Raw genomic sequence first — 22,730 nt, forward strand, 5'->3', positions numbered from 1 at the left:
AAATTAACCAAGGATGAGAAAGGTGTAGATGTAGACCAAAGCCTGTACAGAAGCATGATAGGGAGCCTACTATATGTAACAGCCCCCGGGCCCCATCATGGCGATCCCGGAGCTGCCACCTCACGACCTTCTCCACCCCCCTCTCTAGTGGAGTTTTTGCCTTCCGTGGGAATCGAACCATGTACCCTGGGGTTCAAGTACATGTTCAATCCATTCCCACTACCAATTGGGCTACGTAGCTCAATTGGTAGTGGGAATGGATTGAACATGTACTTGAACCCCAGGGTACATGGTTCGATTCCCACGGAAGGCAAAAACTCCACTAGAGAGGGGGGTGGAGAAGGTCGTGAGGTGGCAGCTCCGGGATCGCCATGATGGGGCCCGGGGGCTGTGTAGCCCAATTGGTAGTGGGAATGGATTGAACATGTACTTGAACCCCAGGGTACATGGTTCGATTCCCACGGAAGGCAAAAACTCCACTAGAGAGGGGGGTGGAGAAGGTCGTGAGGTGGCAGCTCCGGGATCGCCATGATGGGGCCCGGGGGCTGTTACAAAAAAAGGCGCAGCTCAATTGGTAGTGGGAATGGATTGAACATGTACTTGAACCCCAGGGTACATGGTTCGATTCCCACGGAAGGCAAAAACTCCACTAGAGAGGGGGGTGGAGAAGGTCGTGAGGTGGCAGCTCCGGGATCGCCATGATGGAGCCCGGGGGCTGTGTAGCTCAATTGGTAGTGGGAATGGATTGAACATGTACTTGAACCCCAGGGTACATGGTTCGATTCCCACGGAAGGCAAAAACTCCACTAGAGAGGGGGGTGGAGAAGGTCGTGAGGTGGCAGCTCCAGGATCGCCATGATGGGGCCCGGGGGCTGTGTAGCCCAATTGGTAGTGGGAATGGATTGAACATGTACTTGAACCCAGGGTACATGGTTCGATTCCCACGGAAGGCAAAAACTCCACTAGAGAGGGGGGTGGAGAAGGTCGTGAGGTGGCAGCTCCGGGATCGCCATGATGGGGCCCGGGGGCTGTTACAAAAAAAGGCGCAGCTCAATTGGTAGTGGGAATGGATTGAACATGTACTTGAACCCCAGGGTACATGGTTCGATTCCCACGGAAGGCAAAAACTCCACTAGAGAGGGGGGTGGAGAAGATCGTGAGGTAAAGCACCGGGATCGCCATGATGGGGCCCGGGGGCTGTTACAAAAAAAGGCGCCTTTTTTGTTACAGCCCCCGGGCCCCATCATGGCGATCCCGGAGCTGCCACCTCACGACCTTCTCCACCCCCCTCTCTAGTGGAGTATTTGCCTTCCGTGGGAATCGAACCATGTACCCTGGGGTTCAAGTACATGTTCAATCCATTCCCACTACCAATTGGGCTACGTAGCTCAATTGGTAGTGAGAATGGATTGAACATGTACTTGAACCCCAGGGTACATGGTTCGATTCCCACGGAAGGCAAAAACTCCACTAGAGAGGGGGGTGGAGAAGGTCGTGAGGTGGCAGCTCCGGGATCGCCATGATGGGGCCCGGGGGCTGTGTAGCCCAATTGGTAGTGGGAATGGATTGAACATGTACTTGAACCCCAGGGTACATGGTTCGATTCCCACGGAAGGCAAAAACTCCACTAGAGAGGGGGGTGGAGAAGGTCGTGAGGTGGCAGCTCCGGGATCGCCATGATGGGGCCCGGGGGCTGTTACAAAAAAAGGCGCCTTTTTTGTTACAGCCCCCGGGCCCCATCATGGCGATCCCGGAGCTGCCACCTCACGACCTTCGCCACCCCCCTCTCTAGTGGAGTTTTTGCCTTCCGTGGGAATCGAACCATGTACCCTGGGGTTCAAGTACATGTTCAATCCATTCCCACTACCAATTGGGCTACGTAGCTCAATTGGTAGTGGGAATGGATTGAACATGTACTTGAACCCCAGGGTACATGGTTCGATTCCCACGGAAGGCAAAAACTCCACTAGAGAGAGGGGTGGAGAAGGTCGTGAGGTGGCAGCTCCGGGATCGCCATGATGGGGCCCGGGGGCTGTTACACTATACCTCACAGCAAGCAGACCTGACATCACCTTTGCTGTTGGTGTATGTGCAAGGTACCAAGCTGAGCCAAAGATGAGCCATCTTACACAAGTAAAAAGAATTTTGAAGTATGTCAATGCAACTTCTGATTATGGAATAATGTATTCCCACACCAACAATGCTAGGTTGATGGGATATTGTGATGCAGATTGGGCTGGATGTGCTGATGACAGAAAAAGCACCTCTGGTGGATGTTTTTACCTAGGAGAGAATCTTATCTCATGGTTTAGCAAGAAACAAAACTGTGTTTCTCTATCCACTGCAGAGGCTGAGTACATTGCAGCTGGGAGTAGTTGCTCTCAATTATTGTGGATGAAGCAGATGCTTAAGGAATACAATGTTGAACAGGATGCTCTAACATTGTACTGTGACAATTTAAGCGCCATAAATATTTCAAAAAATCCTATACAGCACAGTAGAACAAAGCATATTGACATTCGTCATCACTTCATCAGGGATTTAGTAGAGGAAAATATTGTGAAGTTGGAGCATGTTGCAACTGAAGAACAGGTAGCGGATATCTTTACTAAAGCATTAGATGCTCATCAATTTGAAAGGCTTAGGGGCAAATTAGGAATTTGCCTATATGAGGAATTATAGCAGTTATGGCATTATGTGCGCGCAACCGTTTTGTTCTCCAAATTTCAACTATTGGCGCACGTAAATCAAGGAAAGACAAAAAATACTTTCCATAACTGCTCAATTACACGCTATCAACTCTCATATCATCATTATTTCTTTCCAAAACCTTCAACTTCCTCTGAACTCCTTGCTGCGATCTGCAAACACAAATCATCATCTCAAATCATCAAAAAAACTCAAAAACTTCAACAATTTCTTTGTGAAAATGTCTCAATCTTCCGGTTCCGCTCAGATCAAAAACAAAATTGCTGATACTGTGAAAACAAGATCAAAATCTAAGAAGGAAGGAACAACTGTTGTGGTCGATGCGATGCCCATATCAAGTATTCCTGCAACTAGTTCTAAGAAGAAGAAATCTGCAAAATCTACTAAGAAAGTAAGTGAATCGTCTCCCTCAATCTCTATTAAGTCTGATTCTATTAAGTCTAAGAAGAAGAAACCCCAATCTCCTGTAAAAAGGGGTTTGAGCATGTCTGATCTCTACTTGAGTAAGAATTCTTCTGAAACTGCGAATGTGGAATCGCATGATGTTGCCTCCGGCAAAAATGCGAATGTTGAATCGTCTAATAAAGTTAATGAAGAAAGTGTTAAGTCTGTGTCTGAAAAAGTGAATCAAGAAACCCTTTCTGCAAAAGAAAACCCTAGTTCTGTTGAAACCCTAGGAAAAACCCAAAATGTTGCTGAGAATGTTTGTGTGACCAATAATCCTAGTGGTCCTGAGAATATGGCAGTTCCCACGAATGTCATATCTGATGTTACTGAAAAATCCCAAGAAAAGGATGTTGTAACCGATGCTCCAACCAGTGTTGAGCCATCCTCTATACCAACTGATGCTGAGAAGGATGTTGAAGCATCCAAAGGAGGATCTAGCCCACATGCTAACACTGCCACTGGGTCGTTTGGCAGTGGATCTAATACTGAAGCTTCCACTGAAGAGGAAGTAAACAAAGAAAGTACCCCTGAAGATGTGGCTGATTCTGAGCCAGAGAATGAAGCTGGTGAGGACTCTGAGAAAACCTCCAATAAGGAACAGGACATAGTGGATGTTGATGAAGTCCCCTCTGAAGAAGATTTGCAACCTCCACCTACTCAGAAAGGAATTGGGAGAAGACTGAGAAGCAGGACCACTACACCTGCACCTGTTGTTACCACTACCCCTATTGTCACCAAGAAAACAAAGGACAATACTCTGAAGCCTGTCAAGTATGGTCCTAAGAAAGGATGGAGCAAGCCTATACCTCCTCCTGAAAAGAAAAAGGGTGTGCTGAAAAGGAAGAATGCACCATCAAGTGACTCTGATTTTGAAGCTGAAAAGGATGACTCAAGCATCAAGCCTCCTGCTAAGAAGGCTATGTCTGCTAAAAAGGCCATGCCTCAATCTGCTGCTCCGGACATTGAAGACTTCCCTTGTGACAATGTTTCATTTCATCTTCCATCTTATGCTCAACGATGGGGAATCATTTGCAAAAGAAGATTGGCCCTGGAAAGGGAACTAGGCAAAGATATTCTGGAATGTGAAGAGATTGTGAGTTTGATCAATGATGCTGGATTGATCAAAACTGTGTGGGGTTTAGGCTCCTGCTATGAGAAGCTGGTTAGGGAGTTTGTTGTCAACATCCCTATAGGTTGTGACAATCCCTTGGACAAAGAATTTCAGAAGGTATATGTTCGAGGAAAATGTGTGACATTTTCTCCAAGTGTGATCAACAAGGTGCTGGGTAATGCTTATGATCCTCACCCTGACATAGATGTATCTGACAATGTGGTCTGCAAAACTATCACAGCTGAAAAGGTGAAAACCTGGCCCAAGAAGGAGAAGGTACCTGCTGTCAAGCTAACCCAAAAGTATGCCATCTTGAATCGTATTGCATCTGTCAACTGGGTTCCTACAACACATGCATCTGACATTGCAACAAATCTGGGTAAGCTCATTTATATGATTGGTACTGGTATAAAATTTAATGCTGGCCTATATATTTTCAATCAAGTTGTGCAGCATGCCAAGACCTCTGTCACCAAGCAACCCATTACATTTCCAACCCTAATCTGTGACATCATCTTGTCCCAACATCCTAATATAAGGGCTGAGGGTGAGTCTGCTAAGAAAAGGGCAACTCCTCTGGCCATTCATCAGAAGCTGTACAGTAAACAGCATGCTCCAGATATTGTTGGACCATCAAATGCTGCTGCTGACACTCCTATGACAAGGAAGGAGATGATTGCTATGCTGGAAGCAAACTGTAAGGAGCTAGATGAAAAGAAGTTGCAGTTTGAAAGAATGATACATGCTCTCAGGGTTGAAGAGGCTGCAGCTCAAGCAGGTGATGATGGTTCTAGTGGTGAAGAAGAAGCTGACTCAGATGCTGAAGGAGAAGAAAGTGATTCCTCCCCAAGTGCTTCTGTGTAATTCTGATGTTTCTTTATTTGGATTTTTGTTTTTGCATGCCTGTGGGCTGAGCCCTGAATTTAGCACCTAGTGTGCATGGTTTGTAATATTTTTGTCTGCTACTATCTGCACTGCTTTTGGATATTATTTTATGCAGCTCCCATTTTGTCTATTTTGTGGCTAAAAAGGGGGAGTAGTTATTGGATGCCATAATAGATGCTAAGCTATGATGTGCCACCAGATGCTGGATCATCTGAATACTCCTATGCATGAATTAAGGGGGAGTAAGATGAACTTGGTACTCGATTCTACCTTTGAGGGGGAGCAATAATTTTTTTTTGCTTAGCACACAATGTGCTACTGCATGTTGAAGCATCATCTGGTCCTGAGAATTTATTTTTCTCAGCTTTGAGGGAATTTATTTTTCCCCAGTGTTTCTTTTATGAGAATCTTATACTCTCTATTGGCAAATTCCTGTGAGGCTTCTTGTGCTTATTCTTCCGCTGTTGCATGCCTCTGAAGTTCTAAATTGATACATATTAAATATGCTATTTTTATAGGAGGGGTTATTAAAACAAGCATGTTAAATTGTTCTACTTTCACTACTACAAAAAAGAGTTTTAATAGCGCCCATTTAATAGCGCTTATTGAAAAAACGCTATTAAAACATAAACCGGAGCTCTTATTATAGCGGTTTTAGAAAAAGCGCTGTTAAAGCCTTGAACCAAAGTACACTATAATAGCGTTTTGTTAAAAACCGCTATTAAATCCAAAAACGCGGAGCTTTTTAATAGCGCTTCTGAAAAAGTGCTATTAAAGTGTATACCCTATAATAGCGCATTTTACGTGACCGCTATAGTAGATGAAATTGATAAATAAAAAACTGTCATGGGTGGGTCTCGAACCCTTGACCCCTTGGTTGGTTAATCATATAATAAGAAAATATATAGTATATTTGTAAAAATAAAAAAAAAAGAGAATGTAACAAAAAAAAAAAAAGAGGAACCCACGATCCCACAAGGTATTCATTCCCAGCCATCTCCTTTCTTCCTTTCCAAAAAAAAAACCCAGCAATCTCAAGATGCTTCCTTTCTATCAAATTTACGCGCTCACGATTTTGTTTTCTCGCACTAATTTCCCACTCTCCCAGCAATCTCAAACCCACGATCTTCAATCTCAAACATTGAAATCAAACCGTAAAAACAAAATCAATCTATTTCGACCTTCTTCAAACCATTCCCAAAAATTGAACTCAAACCCTAGAATCGAAATTGATCGTCTTCTAGCTTCAAACCCAAAGGAATCAAACTTAGATAGAAATCATTCCTTTGTAATCAAACTCAGAGCAATCAGAACTTCCCAAAGAAATCGAAGTTAGAGCCATCGTTATCCATTAATCGTTCCTCTTCTCACATCGTTCTCAAATCGAAGTTAGAGCCATCGTTCTCACATCGTCACTTTGTTTCAGGTGCTCTTTTCTGCAACTTGATCTAAGATGTTGTTTTTGTTCTTTGATTTTGTTTTTCAATTTTCTTTCTTCCCTCATAATCTTGTGAGCGTGTATTTTTTCAATATTTATAATTATAGTGTTCATATGTGTAATTACAGTGTTCTGCAACTTAGTAATTACAATCTTTTAACATATAAGCAGTCATACATCTGATTGGTTAATATTTATCTTTTCATACATTATTAAGTTCCTACAGTACTAAAAACGACTGATTGGAAATATACATTCTTGTATTTGCACTTTGATATAAAGCACCCAATACCCTCTTGTATTTGCACTCCAATTGTAAAGTTCAACACAGAATAATGACCTTCATATTTTTAATTTTTAAGCTGGAAAAAGTCGTATTGGTGAGGTTGTTTATCTCTTTTGGCCACAATTGAAAGTGAAGTTTTATTAGTGATAATTAAAGTTAAAGAAAATTATATTAAGTAAGGGAGAATAAATTGCTTACATATACGAGTAGTATTTAGTAAAAAAAAATATATGAGTAGTATTTAGTGAGATTGTTTTGTAACAGAAATTCGATAATGTTTTATAGCACTGACCTTTGCTCTCCCCGAATGGTAGATTATTGTGACTTGTGAGAATGTAAATAAAATTGGAAGTAACATGATACTTATAAGATATTGTAACTAATAAACTCATTTAATCTGTAAAATGTAGATATCATTTTTGCTTCCTTTATGTTGGGCTAACCAATAGAACATAAGCACATGCTCATGATATACAACATGTTTTTTTAAAGTCAGTTGAATTTGTTATTTACTTTTTCTGGTTTAGACAAACATCCTTCACTTGGAAAACCATGAACATGAAGACTAATACTCCATTTAATATGAAGCTTAATTTTTTGGTGATATTGAAAAATTATATAAAATGAAATAACGTTTTTATTTATTTGTTTATTTTGGTCAAGTAATATAGCGGCTAAAAATTCCACCTCTCCCTAGTAAGAAATTTGCCCTTAATAAAAATGGGATTTGGATCCTCTCCAATTTTCCCTTATGTTTTATCTACTTTTTCTTAATTCAAATGTTGATTTTTTCTTCTTTGTAATTTACTAACATTTGGATTAAGAAAAATTGAGAAAGCATGAGTGAAAAATGGAGAGATCCAAATCCATGAAAATGTAAGAAAATCTTTGGACTAAGTAATGTAACTTACTCATAACTCAATTAAGCCACATTCTGGCTGAGCTACTTGAGTTTGCGTTGAATCCAAAGTTTCTAAGTTCAGTAGCTTACCAATGGATCTAAGAATAAGGATTAACTTTTGTATGACTCAGGTTCAAGTACCTTAAATGGAAAAGGTTCCCATTATTAGGAACAAAATTCAACATAGATTTCTCAAAATCAAGTACTTTCAAAAGCTTGAACTTGGCAAATGCTCTGCTAATAATGCAATGTTCATTTAGTTCTCTGTTGTCAAAAACAAAAAGAGCGTGCAGTCTTGAGTTATTAGAACCGTGACATGTTCATCATCTTCACGTATTAAATGGCAAAAGTTTAAATTTTTCATTTTTCTAATGATCACTTCGCGCAATAAATCATGAACTTGACAAGTTTTCACTTTCCCATCAAAACCAACTTTGGAAACTTGAACCAAACTTCTATTTATCAACTGTGTCATCATGTGCTCTTCAGCCACTTCCTTCAACAGTCTTTTCTCCTCATTCTTAACAACCTAGCTAATAAGTAATAACTACTTAAGTATTTACCTATAAAAGCTAGCTTAAGACTTAACTTGCAATATAACTACTTAAGTATCTATTGTGATTTCTCTACTGATATGGAGTTCAAGTTGTTATTAATCTAAATACATAGTCTTAAATTTCTATGTTGTGTGGTTTTTGTGGTTTATGATTTGTGTGATGTGATTATGATTGAGGACTACTAATTAGGACTCTACTAAATTTTAAGTTCTAAGTTAGTAATTTAATTCATACCTATGTGACTATAAGTTAAATATGATTAAGTAATCCATACCTCTTAGTCTTAAGGTGTTGGTAGGTGGTAGCATAGTAGAAGGGATGTGTTCGGACTAGGATACTAAACTTGGCACATTATTTGTAGGAGCTATGGATAGGACATGGATGTCTGCCAATCGAATGTCAAAAGAATATCGAGATGGAGTGAAAGACTTTGTTATGGTATCAGTAGCCATCATTTTGTGTAAATAAAAAAAAAAGATAGTTAAGAAATATTTAACAAGGAAGAGGAAAAGACCGACTTGATTTTGCATGGTATAGTAACTTATAACTTATTTTTAGTCTTTTATTGTTATTGATTTACAAACTTAATTAATGTTATTGTCACTGTTAGTAACATTTTTTTTTACAGGTGAATAGCTTATAATAGTCGGAATAAAAAAGGAACACCTGGTGTGACTCTGATGCGAAAAAATTTCAAAGCTAAAAGTAGTGGAATTAAGTTGGAAGTAAGTACATGTTGCTATATTATAAATAAAATTTTTATATAGTTAAAAGGCTAAATGAAAACTAATTTATGTAAGTTGTGTTTTCAGGTTACATGGAATAATAGAGGGCAGCCAATTGGACGTAACAGCAGATACTTAAGTAGTTATATTGGTGTCACCGCTCGTCGGATAGTTCCAATTTATTTTGACCGTTGGAACGCGAAAGATGAAACCGTAAGACCTGCCTATGATGCTTATAAAAAAGATATTTGGGACGAAATTAGAGTAAGACGCTAACTTAAGCTAATTATTCTACATTAGCATTAAGTTAATCTATTTGTGTATATTTGGTAATGATCTCTATATTGTGGTGCAGTCAGCTTTTGAAATTGGCGATGAACATTACGATTATGTAATGACAGCAGCTGGAACTTGTCTTAGAGCATTTAGAACCAAGTTGACAACGGAGTATCTAAGAGGTGGTGATGGTAATGTTATTAGACAACGGCCGAGTAAATATTCTCATGTAATTGAGCAAGAGCATTGGGATATTTTTGTTGCTAGGCGTGAGACTGAAGAATTTCAGGTAATATTATAATTGAGCAAAAGCATTGGGATATTTTTGTTTTTCTCTGACACGAGATCCTTAGTTGCAATACTTTAGCAATGTTTTGCTGCTACTTTGAGTTGTATGCTGAATTTGTGTGGTTTCTAAGAGAGAAAGACAATTTGTATGCTGCCAAATGATGTATTATCAAGCAAATGCCTAATTTCTTGTACATCTATATATACAGGTAGTTTGAGGGCTTCCTTTTTCGATGAAGTGGGTGGTTCTCATCAAGTGACAGGTTGCAGAAGAAAGTAGGGATAGAGTTTGACTATCTTTTGTAGTGGTCTTTGTGTTTTGTACTAAAATTTGTCATTGATTTTCTCATTAGAAGCTATGGCCAAAGTTTGACAATATCTCTTTTGTAGTGGTCTTTGTGTTTGTACTATTCAATTCGGATTTGTCTTGTAGTCGGATTGGTTTTATTTATGAAATGAATGTATTACAAGAGTTTTTATTTTATTAGAGCTTGTGTGGTACAACACTATTTTTTTAAAAAATTTGATAATATATGTTTTGAAAGTATGTATATATATATATATATTGGTACTATATATTTTAAAGGCTTTAATGCAGTTTTGATCCCCCTATTTTGAAAAACCTGAACTTTTGATCCCCGTATTTTAAAACTCAGCACTTTTGATCCCCCTATTTTAGTCTTTTGTTAGTTTTAGTCCCCCACCTCAGTTTGGTCAAACTTTTGCTTATGTGTCATGCTCACTGATGACGTGGCATTGTACATGTGGACAAACAAATTTCTTAGATAGTGTCCCGAGCCCCAATCTTTTGTTTCTTTGATTGCAGTGATGTAAACACGATCATCTTTAAGGAATCCCATTGCAAAACATGCATCTCTATAGGTCAAATATTGTGTGTCACTAATTTTTCTGACATCATCATAGCAAGTTGTCCACATGTACAATGCCACATCATCAGTGAGCATGACACATTAGCAAAAGTTTGACCAAATTGAGGTGGGGGACTAAAACTAACAAAAAACTAAAATAGGGGGATCAAAAGTGCTGAGTTTTAAAATAGGGGGATCAAAAGTTCAGGTTTTTCAAAATAGGGGGATCAAAACTGCATTAAAGCCTATTTTAAAAGTTCAAGAGCAAGTTGCCAAACAAAAAAAAATTGCAATTTATTGTTTAAAAAAAAAGGTCAGGATTAGTAAAAAAAAAAAATCAATACAGGACATACAATAGCGTTTTTTACACGGGCGCTATTAAAAGTTAGTACAAACAAGGAATTATAATAGCGTTTTTTAAATGCGGGCGCCATTATAGATTACATATAACATCGCTTTTACAAAAAAGCGCTATCGAAACCCGTGTCAAAAAGCGTCTTTGGTCCGTGCAGGCAGATACAACAGCGCTTTTTAGAAAAAACGATATTAAAAATACACATTTGATAGCGTTTTCAAACGCAATTATAGGCACCCAGACCTATAATAGCGGATACAGTGATAGCGTTTTTAAGCGATGTTAAAAGTTAAAAAAAATGCTATTAAACACCTATTTTTGTAGTAACTTCATGACTGTGTGCCTACGTTGAGTTGAAGATAAGGTAGCTTGTGTATCCCTTTAGAGCGGTTGAAATAATCCTAGGATGTTTTAGCCAAAAATTGCCAAAGGGGGAGATTGTTGGCGTTGTATGGTTGGCCTCATTTTGCTAAAACATGTGATCTTTCCTGATGTGGAACTGCATGCTTCCACCATCCAGTATAAGCAAGATGTTCGGTACAATGCTTCAACATTGGATACCACATCCAGTAGGCCGGGCCTGTGTATGTTGAGATCTCGCGCCTAAGTTCTAAATATGGAATCCATAATAAATGTTCGTTTGTGATAAGGAGCGTTGTCACGCATAATTATTAATGGATCTCGTGATCAAGTTTTGCTTGCTAATCAGATCTTCAAGTTAAGGAAACAAAACATTTTAATTAAAGAATATTCCTTGAAGGAACCATTAATCAAGCTGTGCTATTGAAGCCTAATTGAAGACCTAGCCTGAGCTAGTGAAGGTTATTTAAAGAATGTTGACACCATTGTTCAAGTCACTGAAACCATATTTGAGTCTTACAAAGCGTGAGTTTAGGTTTTAGTATTGTGTCTATTGTGTTCTAAGTCTTGTGTTGATTTCCCACTAGACTAGGAACTGTGTGTTTGTGCATTGTAATATCTCTGGAGCTTCTAAGCAAGGAGATAGTGTGTGTATACCATTCCAAAGCTTTTAAGCACGGAAGTGGTGTGAGTGTTTTATGAAGTGTGTCTTCACATATTAAATCTAGAATTGTACGATCACAGTGGCTGTGGTTAAGAGGAGGTGAGCGGAGGTTCTCATACCTAGGTGTGTCTTAGGTAGAATATAGCACGGGTGGTGATTAGGTGAGAAGTCATAAACGGGAGGTTTATTGAGGGCTTCAAACTAATACTATCATAGTGGATTCACTCCTGGATTGGTATCCCCCAGAGTAGGCTTATGCTGAACTGGGTTAACAAATTACTGTGTTAATTTACTTTCAGTTTGTTTAGTTTATTATTCCTTGTGTATGCGCGGTTGGATGTTGGATCATTGATTCACGCATTAAAAGTGTATTATAGTGGTGAAGCGTTGAGTACAACATCTTAACTCTAGTGTGCCAGAATTTCACATTCTATCATTTAAATTTTTAAATATTATTGGTATTTATTTGTTAGTATTCATACTTTATAGAGGCTACACTGTTCGTGGTGCATACCAGCTCTTGACGGTCCATGATACAGTTATTTTGGATGTTGCGACATGTCTTATTTGGCACTCTCAGGTTCCTTTGAGGGTTTCCATTTTCGCTTGGCGACTTTTGCGGGACAGGTTACCCACCAAAGCAAACCTGGTCTCTCGAGGCATTCTATCTACGATGACTCATTTTTGTGTTTCGGGTTTTGGATGGATCGAATCGGCTCAGCATTTGTTCCTCTCTTGCAGCACTTTCGGTGGTCTTTGGTCTCTTGTTAGCTCTTGGATTGACTCTTCATTGGTGACTACTCAGACTCTTCCAAATCATTTAATTCAATTCACTATTTCAGCGGGTGGTCTTCGAGCACAGCGTTCCTTCATGCAACTCATATGGCTTGCTTGCATGTGGGTTGTGTGGAATGAATGCAATTACAGATTGTTTAGTGGCTCAACAAACTCATTACATCATATGTTGGACAAGATCAAGACTTTTTTCTATAGGTGGTTGAAAGCGACGAGTAGCACTTTAGCTCTAAACTGCCATAACTAGTGGTCTAGTTCTTTTTTATTTTTGTATTGTGACTCTCTTGTAACCTTTTCAGTCTCTTTTCAGTCTCTTGTAATCTCATTTTGGCTTGTTCAAAAAAAAGTACCTACTTTATAAATATTTTTTCTATCTAGTAATAATTTTTGAGATAATGATAGTAATTAATTGAATGTAATTATTTGTATTGGTGTTGTTTCCGGATCAGACACCGATATGAGGTGCACGCGAGTCTAGATGTTTGTTTATCTCAGCGATGCAATCAATATTTTACCCGAATTTATTCAAGTTCGGGTACAATCCAAACCAACTAATTCAAATCCGAAGTGATTTAATTTGGTTAACATGTTTTTGTTTCCAACCAAACCCATGAACTAACAAATCCAATCCGTTAAAAAATATTGTTACATTTTTCATTTTTGATAATATAGTTTAAAATTTGTGTTAACATCTTAAATTTTGATATTATACTTGAAATGTTTCATATAAATTCAAGTGTTTAAATTTTAAAATTTTTATAAATTAAAATGTCATTTAACTATAATTTTTTTGCCGAATTTTCTTAAAAGTTATATCTAATGACCCATTCACCTAACTCGAACCAACCGAGCTGACCAATGAGTTTGATCAATTTGGTTTTGACATAAAAATACGAATTTTATATCCAATTAAAACCAATAAAATTTGATTGGATCATAAAACAAATTTGGTCAAAGCAGACTTAACTTGACCCACGAACACACCTAGACACCGACTCGTGTCAAACAACAAACACACATTCAATTTGAATTTTGGCTGCTACATAATATTTTGTAGAGTTTCCTATCCTAAATGGAAATGCCTTAAACTTCATCTACAACATCAAGTTCAAACCACCACAATCAAAAGGGGGTGTGACAGTAGCAAATGGTATCTCAAATCCAGGATACAATCATATAATGGAAGCACTTCAATCTCCAAATTGCAGTCCAGATGAAGTGATAATCAGTCATGATTCTCAGCATTCACTCTCCTGCCACCTCATATGTGGGCTACTTTTTAGAGTAGTAATTCAATTAATCTCATCAACATTTGCACATAGCATTGTAACAAGTTTGGGAAGAACTGCTATGTCAAAATTGCTGAAATCAAATCCTAAACTAGCTAACTTAATCCAAAAGAAATTCATAGGATTAAGCAATTGGTATGACTTGATACTATACTAGAGCTTTTCCAAATTAAATGCTAAGTATGTTTTAGGTATATATCATGACAGGTGCAATGGAACATTCTTTGAAAAAGCTGAGACACTATGCAAGAGAGCTTCCTTTGTTGAATTCTCAATTAGACAGGGGTTGTTGGTTGCAATTGGTGGTGTAAGGAATTGAGGAGGGTAGGTAGTCTAACTGATAGTAGGGTTGTGTCTTACTTGACAGAAATATTGATTTTCTTCTATGTAGGAGTCTATGTTGTTAATATCAGATAGCGGCGCGTAGCGCTGACCCACAAAAATCTATAGCGGTATAGGGGGTAGCGCTACAGCGTTATAGTGGCCATGTATATATTAAACATAAATTCCAACAACATACATAAATACTAAAAAATAGAAAAATACACAAAATTAAAAGGACTTTCTTCCTTAATAATTATACTAAATATTGTCATTTACCATCAAAATAGGTTCTAAATGTGAGACTAATAACATTCCATGAAGTTCTAGAAGTACTCAAAATGACATCCCATTAAAATAAAGCATAAAAGTAAGGATTTAATTTAAATACACCGACGGTGTAAAATAATTTTACACCGTCAATCAATACCAACCATGTTTTCCGTCACATCACCTCACTTCACCCCACTTTCTTGATATGACATTGCAAAATGGTGGTTGTTTATTGGACGATCGTGTAAAACTATTTTACACCGTCGGTACATATCAATTAAACTCTAAAAGTAATCTGCTGATATGATGTGAGGGTTACTTTACGATGTGCAGAAAAGTCCAAATACCCTTCACTTTATGATTTATTTCCAAAATAAGGGTTTTTATCAATTTTTCAACTCCAAAACGCAAAAGCAGGCAAATAGCGCTACCGGGGCCGCTACGCCACCACTATCACAACGCTATTATCCTGCAAATAGCGGCCGCTATTTCCGCTTCTCTAAATAAAGGAAAGCGGCCTAGTAGCATAGCGGAGAGGTGGTCTGACGCCAGGCTATAGCGCGTTAACATCATAGGTAAGATCATGCATGTAAGTTTGTTAGTATTTTTGTATTTGACTTTCGAGCACATGAGTTCGTGGGAGTTCTACAACCCTTCATAGAAAGTGAGTAGGTTTTTTTGCTATGATGTTGAGTGTGGATTATTTTTGTTGTAAGGGGTACTCGAAACAATATCCGAAAATTTGAAAATCCACATATATACTTTTGTTGAGGCTGCATTCAAGAAGAGACCCTCCAAGTTTATGCCATACATTTTCTTCTAAAAAAAAAAAACACCTTAAAAACTGAAATTTGTCCCACTATCTTCTAAGAATTGTGTCATCTACATATATGAAAATTCAAATTTTTCTCTTCATCAATTAACCTCATATAATCAACAAGAAATACTGCTTTAGACCAAACCAACCTCAACCAAGGCCGGTCAATTGGGGTCAAAGTGACTTATATATAGCACAACACCTCACAATTTTGAGGCCTAAAATTTTCATATACTTACCCATTTATCTAGAAAAACAAAATAAAACTGTAATAGTGGTTTGAGAAAAAAAATTACAGTAAAAAATATTAGAAGGATAATTCTTTTTAAGTAGTTTGAAGTTTTATTTTTATTTTTGGTCTGTAAATGTTATTTACAATTTAAATAAAATTGTTTGGATTTTATGTGCTTCATATTAATTTAGTCAAAATATTAATATATTTAATTATGAAAATTGCACTTTCTTTTTATTATGGTCTAATTTTTAATATTAAATGAATCTCTAAAGAGTTTAAGATGGTCATGCATTCAACCCCTCTAGTACAATAAGAAGATTTTCTCTAATATATACTAGTGAGACAAGTCTTTCACCATACATAAATTTGTTTTCACCACTGGAACAATATGTCACATTATATATCTTATTTAATCCAAATGGTGAAAGTTGTTAATCTAATGATAAAACAAATTTGTGCATGGTGAAAGATCACCTCACTTGTGCATATAGACTTGGCTGAATAAAAAAGCAGGTACTAATGGACAGGGCGGCCCTTAGAGAGTGTAGGGTGCCCTAAGGTGTCGAACCTCTATTTTTTGGACCTTAAAAATATTTTTATATGGTAATAAGGCTTTTAAATAAATGATGATTAAAAAACTAAAATAAAAAGTTTCAATATTTTTTTAATCTATTCTTGTTCGCCCAATCTAAAGTGGCTAGGTATTTTTCAGAAAAATAAAATAAACAGAAAAAAGATTTGTCATGTATGTCTCAAACACAAACATACATATAAATGCGTGTATTTTGTATGTTAGTTACAAAGATAACTATATAATTTATGTTATTGATGTTATTTACAATTTAAATGTGTACTATTTTTTAAATTTTTTGCATTTTTTTAATTAAGTGATTCATTTTTAATATTCGGTGTCAGCCTCTAAATTGTCGAGACACTTTGTCATAATTTGCAACGGAGGAGTACTAGCTATACCAACACTTTCTTTCTAACGGAGAAATCACTCTCTAATTTGATGAAACTCATATTGGTTTCATTACTTAAGAGATCTACATTAATTGTTGCTAATTAACACTTCTCTTTAACAAGAAACCTATATAGATTGCTAGAAAAAAATGTTTTTAGAGAAAAAAAATGCAAATCTTCATCCATTATGCACCACCTATTATCAAAGTCTAACCGCACCGGCATTTTTATTCCAAATAAGGCAAAGACAAGACAAGGTTGCACGATAATATGTTTTTTCAAAGTCCACTTTAAGTAACAAACATGGGTCCTTTCTCTTCTTTGCAAGTCAAGATCTATTAATTCGTTTACTACCTACCGTCCAGTATAACTGAACCTAATATTTACAACTAGTAAACCTAGTTGGGTCCTTCGAGTATGCTTCTCTCAAGGTCTCGGGCTCGATTCCCCATGGTGTCAATTTTGGTGGGCTAAGTCCATACAGAGCAAAAAACTCTGGCTTTAAATGGGCCCCCCGCAAGTGGACGGTGGGATTGGTCCCCTTGAATTAGTCGGTCTTAAGGCCGGATACCAAGTTTTTTTTAAAAAAAAATATTTACAACTAGTATTCAATTGTTGAATAAAAACACTTCGTTTTGTAATTTCAAACTTCTAAAACAACACACTTCATGATATTAACAATCTTTAAAATAATAACACTAATTAGGTAAAAAGCTTTTCGATATGAAAGTAGTAACACTAATTATTAGATAATTGTTGGAACATGGTTTGAAATGTGGAGGGAATTTAGATGGAAGTTGGAAGATATAAACACAAGTTAGAACTAATGTGTGAAGTGTAAATTCAAAAAAGTTCAATAAGTTTTACATTGGAAGGACAATACATCTTAGTAGTGTTCATAAGAAGGAATATGCCCTCTTGGAGTCTGCTTGGGATGTGTTCCAAGAAGTACACAGTTTTGTAAACGGAGAAGATCGACCGCACACGTACACTCTTGACCATCACACAAGCGCTGCTTCTGGGATCGGCTCGTTTAGGGTTGAGCTTAGACTTCAGTGATGTATGCAACTTTTTATTAAAAAATGTGTTACACAATCATGTCTCTAATGGATGTAAGAAAAACTTTTAGTAATGTCAACAAACAGTCAAAGCAATATCATATTCATCTCACAACTAATAAGTTCTTGGGTTAAATACAATTTTATCCCCCTTATTTTGAATAAATCTAAATTTTATCCCTCTATTTCACTAAAACAGTAATTAATCTCTCTCTGTAACTTCAAATTTAGTAGAGTTTGATTCTGTGAAAAGTTAACTTGATTATGGTCATTTTGGTACCAGTTCGATGAATTATTGATCAAAATTGAGTTACCAAAATTGAGGTACCAATTTATTTCTGAGCCTCAACTTCAAAGCTTCGCATATAACTCAATTTTGATTAGCTTTCCGCAGAATCAAACTCTACTAAATTTGGAGTTACATAGAAAGATTAATTATCATTTTAATGAAATAAGGGGATAAAATTCTGATTTATTCAAAATAGAAGGTAAAACTGCATTTAAGCCTAAGTTCTTCAATGTAGTAATTATTATATATTTGAAGCATTACATAAAGCTATATATATCGGCTTAAAAAGTTGTTCAATGTAGTAATTATCATATATTTGAGGCATAATAACATAAAACTATACATATTAATTAACACATTGAGTTTAAGTAGTTAATAAATTTCTTTTAAAATATTGAATTATTCAGAAGAATCTAAATTTTATTTTTGGTGAAAATTTTTGACCAAATTTTATTTACTTTGCATCCGAATTCTAAAATACCGAGATATACATCTTCTTTCTGAGAACAAGATAATTAATAAAATAAAAAATATATAAATTGGCCGGTCGGTGTTATATAGCGGTGATCGGTGGAAGATACTATTGATATAGTGTACTATATTGTTCTTTTCTTAGTTTTGCTTTATGGATACAATCCAACAAACGAACTGAAAGTGTATATATTATATATATCATCATCAAATGGATAAAGGAGGGTACTTTGCTTTTTATGTTAAATGGAAGCATTTGTTTTCATATATATGAGAAGGTCAAAATAATGTGGACTTTACTTTTTTGGATGACATATTGACATGTGATCATTTAGTTCAGTTTATTTTCCCGCACGTGAGTTAATGAGTTAACTTTGTTATCTTGAATCTTGACCTTCCATATTGCGGCTGATGTTTTTATTTTCTATTTTTTATTTGAGAAAATGAAATACAGATCGGTGGTATAAACTAATTTTACATTGTTAACCGATAATAATCATATTTTTCTTCTCACCACTCTATTTTTTTTGAAACATGACAAATTAATTAATATTGATTTCTTATTGACGGTTCGTTACATAGTATGTTCTTGAAATAATAAGATATAGTATGACACTTATTTGATGAAGTTGTCATAATTTTTTTTTTGTAAGCAACAAATTCGGGAGTGTGAGCTTATACTTCACAATGACAATTAAGATCTTAACTAGTGGCTAGAAAATTCACTTTAAAGGTGAATAAGTGAAGTGTCCCGAGTTCGAACCCGGACTCCTGCACATATAGTGTGATATTCATACCAAATGAGCTAAGCTCACAGGATAATATTATTGAACTTTTATTATGAGTTCCAAATATTATTGATGACAAAGATTAAAGGATACACAATAAATAACTTTTTGAATTTTTGACCGGCCAAAACAACTACAAGTCATCTTTAATTGATCTCATCAAGCAAGAGATTCCAAATACTCATATCTATGTAGTAAATCGTATTTGAAATTATAAGAATTATATTTAATTTTCTCATTTTCAACATATCTTAAGATAAGATAATTTTTGTGCTGATTGACTTACCAAGTGTAACATGGATGAAAGTTTAATAGTTTGAGAATTTTATCCTTTTACTTTATCCATTACCTTATTGACTAATGTTATTGGTCTATACTCTCTTTAAGACCTCCTAAACCTTAGATTGTTTCTTTGTTTATTTTCTTACTAATAAAAAAAGCTCATCTTTAATTTTGGACTTAGGCTCTTATTAAAAAAATATTTTAATTATTTATTCTTAAAGACGCTAAAATAGAGAGGCAGATCCATATGATTATACTAGGTTCGTAAGTCCATGAAATATTATTGATTATACTCCATAGAGGAGCAAAGACTCTGATTTAAAGAGTGCAAACTATTTTTTTTGACAATTGAGAGTGCAAACTATTAAAATTTATAACTATGATATTCGAACATTTTTCATTCTCTTACGCTCTCATTTAACATTTGAACATCCTTCATTCTCTTACACACATTCAACACCTCATTTTTTGTCAAGTAACCTAATAGTTAGAACTTCACTCTTATGGAAAATAAGTAGAGTATATAAGATTTGAACTCCGACTCATGCATATATAATATAATATTTATAGCAACCAAGTTAACTTCACATAAACATTCATCACCTCATTTTATTTCTATATTTCTTTTCCTATCACATTACTAATTTATCACATTTATCTCATCACTTTCTCTCTCAAGCTGTATATACATCATACACTAAATATTTTCCTAAAATTTAATAATTATAATCATATATATAGAATGAATAATTGAAAGTGGTTTGAGTTAGAGTGTAACAGGTCGGTTTAGTTTGAATTTTTGGAAGGGAAAAAAAATTGAACTAATAAAAAACATGTCAGTTTGGTTTAATTGAATCGGCTCAATATATAAGACTTACTTTGATTAATATTAAATATACTATTTATTTATTTTATTTTGACTATATTTTTTTTAATAACATATCGATGTAAACATTAACATATGAGATCTTGTTTGATTTGTTTTGATAAGTATTTTGAAAATATCAAGTTTATATAACTTTTACAAATAGACAATTAAATATATTAGTGATCAAAATTGTACTTTGACGTATGTGCAGTGGTCAACTATATCTTATATTTTGGAAATTACGTATCAAATTAAAGTAAAACTAAGTTCATCCTAATTTATTAAAACGTGTCTTGGAAGAGCAATTAATTAGCATTTGTGGAAGAAATATTTATTCTGGACAATGTACTAATTATTTTGGTAGCGGAACTAAAAATGCAACAAACCCAATAATATTCATCACTAACCCCCTTTCATCAATTTCTTTTGGTTTATCTATACATTTATACATTTAGTCCCTTATATTTATTTTAGATTTTAATTTAGTCCCTTACGTTTAAAAATTATTAATTTGGTCCCTTACGTTTATTTTAGGTTTCAAGTTAGTCATTTCCGTTAGTTTTGCCACTAACACCATTTGAACAGTACACGTGTCAGTGTGTCCAAATGCCACGTGGCAATCCACATATGCAAATTGGCTGCCACATGTGACAAAATTGACGGAAATGACTAACTTGAAACCTAAACGTAAGGGACCAAATTAATATTTTTTAAACGTAAAAGACTAAATTAAAATCTAAAATAAACGTAAAGAACCAAATGTGTAATTAAGCGATTTCTTTTCAACCCACTCATCCCCTTTCGTCAATTTCGCTCCCATATATTGTTCCTAATGAAAACTAATAAATATCAAAACTTTTTATGTACCAAAAAAAAAAAATCAAAACTTTTTCAATCAAATAACACAACATGTTAAAAAAAAAAAAAAGCAAGGGTTTTATATTGTAGACACTACAAGAAAATACTCATTTACCGGCGAAATTTATTGGCGGTTTTGGCCCTCAGTAGCTTACTGGCGGCCTAAGCCCCCAATAATTAATCAAAACCGCCACAAACTTATCAAATAATATTTAATTACGAAAATTTGAATTTATTGGCGGTCCTGGCCGTCAGTAATTGTCTTGGACATTACCGGCGGTCCAGGCCGCCACTAACTAACCAAGAATATTAAAAAAAAAAAAAACTGGCGCCTCAGACCTTACTGGCGGCCTAGGCCGCCACAAAGTGTTGGTAATTTAAAAAAGTAGCCGTTGGAGGACTTAGTGGCGGTTTTGACCGCCGGTAATATTCTTGAAACACGCCCAGACATTAATGGCGGCCTGGGCCGCCGCAAAGTGGTTGGAAATTGAAAAAAAATATAACCGTTGGGGCTTAGTGGCGGCTTTGACCGCCAATAAGCTCCAAGAACAGATTTCCACGAATTTTATCCCCCTCTATATATATCTTCCTTCACTTCACAACTCTCATTTCCTACAATCCTTTCTCTGTCTAAAATTTCTCCAACATCTCTCTAAAAATTCTTAACTCTAAAAATTCTCCAACTTTTTATCATTTCACTCTTGTTTTTCTTCATTTTGGTAAGTATTTCTCTAATATTCTCCAACTTTTTATCGAATTTTTAATTTATGTTTAATTATTAATATTTTAAATAATTCTGTCTTATTTTTATATTAAATAAAAAAAGTTTTTTAAAATAAATATAAATAAAATTATTAAAAATATTAAATTTTATATTTAAATAAATTAAAATGTTTTTTTAAAGCAATTAATATTTAAAAAAAATGTTTTTTTAAAACAAAATAATTAATTATTAAATTTTATATTTAAATAAATTAAAATGTTTTTTTAAAGCAATTAATATTTTAAAAAACGGTTTTTTTAAAACAAAATAATTAATTAAAAACGTTTTTTTAAAAAAAAATTGAAAAGGCTGTAGTGGCGGTCCAAACCGTCGCTAAATGGTCAAAATCTGGGCAAATTTATTGGCGGTCCTAGCCGCCAGTAGCTCTGACGCAACCTGCAAAAGAAATTGACCGTTGTTACTTAGTGGCGGTCTGGGCCGCCAGAAGTCTCGTCAGCTCTGTTTTCGACGGCTTTGGCCGCCAGTAATGTTACCGTCGCCTTAATTACTGGCGCATCGTGGCCGCCAGTAAACCGCCACTAATTTAGCTGTTTCTGGCGGTTTTTCCTTGTTTCTGGCGGTTTTTGGCCGCCAATAAATTGCGTTTTTCTTGTAGTGAGAGTAAACATGTACTGTACATGACCTTAAGTAAACATGTTCATGTCCTTCGGTGTCTTCAAATATAGAACTTTTGGCTTGCATAACTTGATAAATGAATTTGAGATAACAAGGAGAAATGCATAAAGGGGTGAAGGAGTCAATGATTTAGTGAGAATCCTTTGACCTCCA

The 22,730-nt window shown here is 35.7% G+C and overlaps 2 protein-coding genes across 3 annotated transcripts; both read left to right on the plus strand.

Moving 5' to 3' along the window:
* The first annotated feature begins 3,034 nt into the window (after positions 1-3,034).
* On the plus strand, positions 3,035-5,131 carry LOC123886359 (cell wall protein RTB1-like). The gene is made up of 2 exons (XM_045935685.1): positions 3,035-4,646; positions 4,713-5,131. Exons 1-2 carry the CDS (start codon positions 3,035-3,037, stop codon positions 5,129-5,131), a joined length of 2,031 nt encoding a protein of 676 aa, XP_045791641.1.
* Positions 5,132-6,121: 990 nt separating this feature from the next.
* LOC123885061 lies at positions 6,122-10,095 on the plus strand. Of its 2 annotated transcripts, XM_045934283.1 has the most exons (6): positions 6,122-6,578; positions 8,696-8,865; positions 8,963-9,059; positions 9,147-9,323; positions 9,415-9,624; positions 9,833-10,095. In XM_045934283.1, the coding sequence occupies exons 3-6, from the start codon at positions 9,015-9,017 to the stop codon at positions 9,839-9,841; spliced, it is 441 nt and encodes a 146-aa protein (XP_045790239.1). In that variant the 5' UTR covers positions 6,122-6,578; positions 8,696-8,865; positions 8,963-9,014; the 3' UTR covers positions 9,842-10,095. The 2 variants fall into 2 exon arrangements, with proteins under 2 accessions (XP_045790239.1, XP_045790240.1); XM_045934284.1 differs by lacking the exon at positions 8,696-8,865 and having other exon boundaries at positions 6,123-6,578.
* Positions 10,096-22,730: the final 12,635 nt, after the last annotated feature.

The sequence above is a fragment of the Trifolium pratense genome, linkage group LG5 (genome assembly GCF_020283565.1).
Source record: "Trifolium pratense cultivar HEN17-A07 linkage group LG5, ARS_RC_1.1, whole genome shotgun sequence".
NCBI lineage: Eukaryota > Viridiplantae > Streptophyta > Magnoliopsida > Fabales > Fabaceae > Trifolium > Trifolium pratense.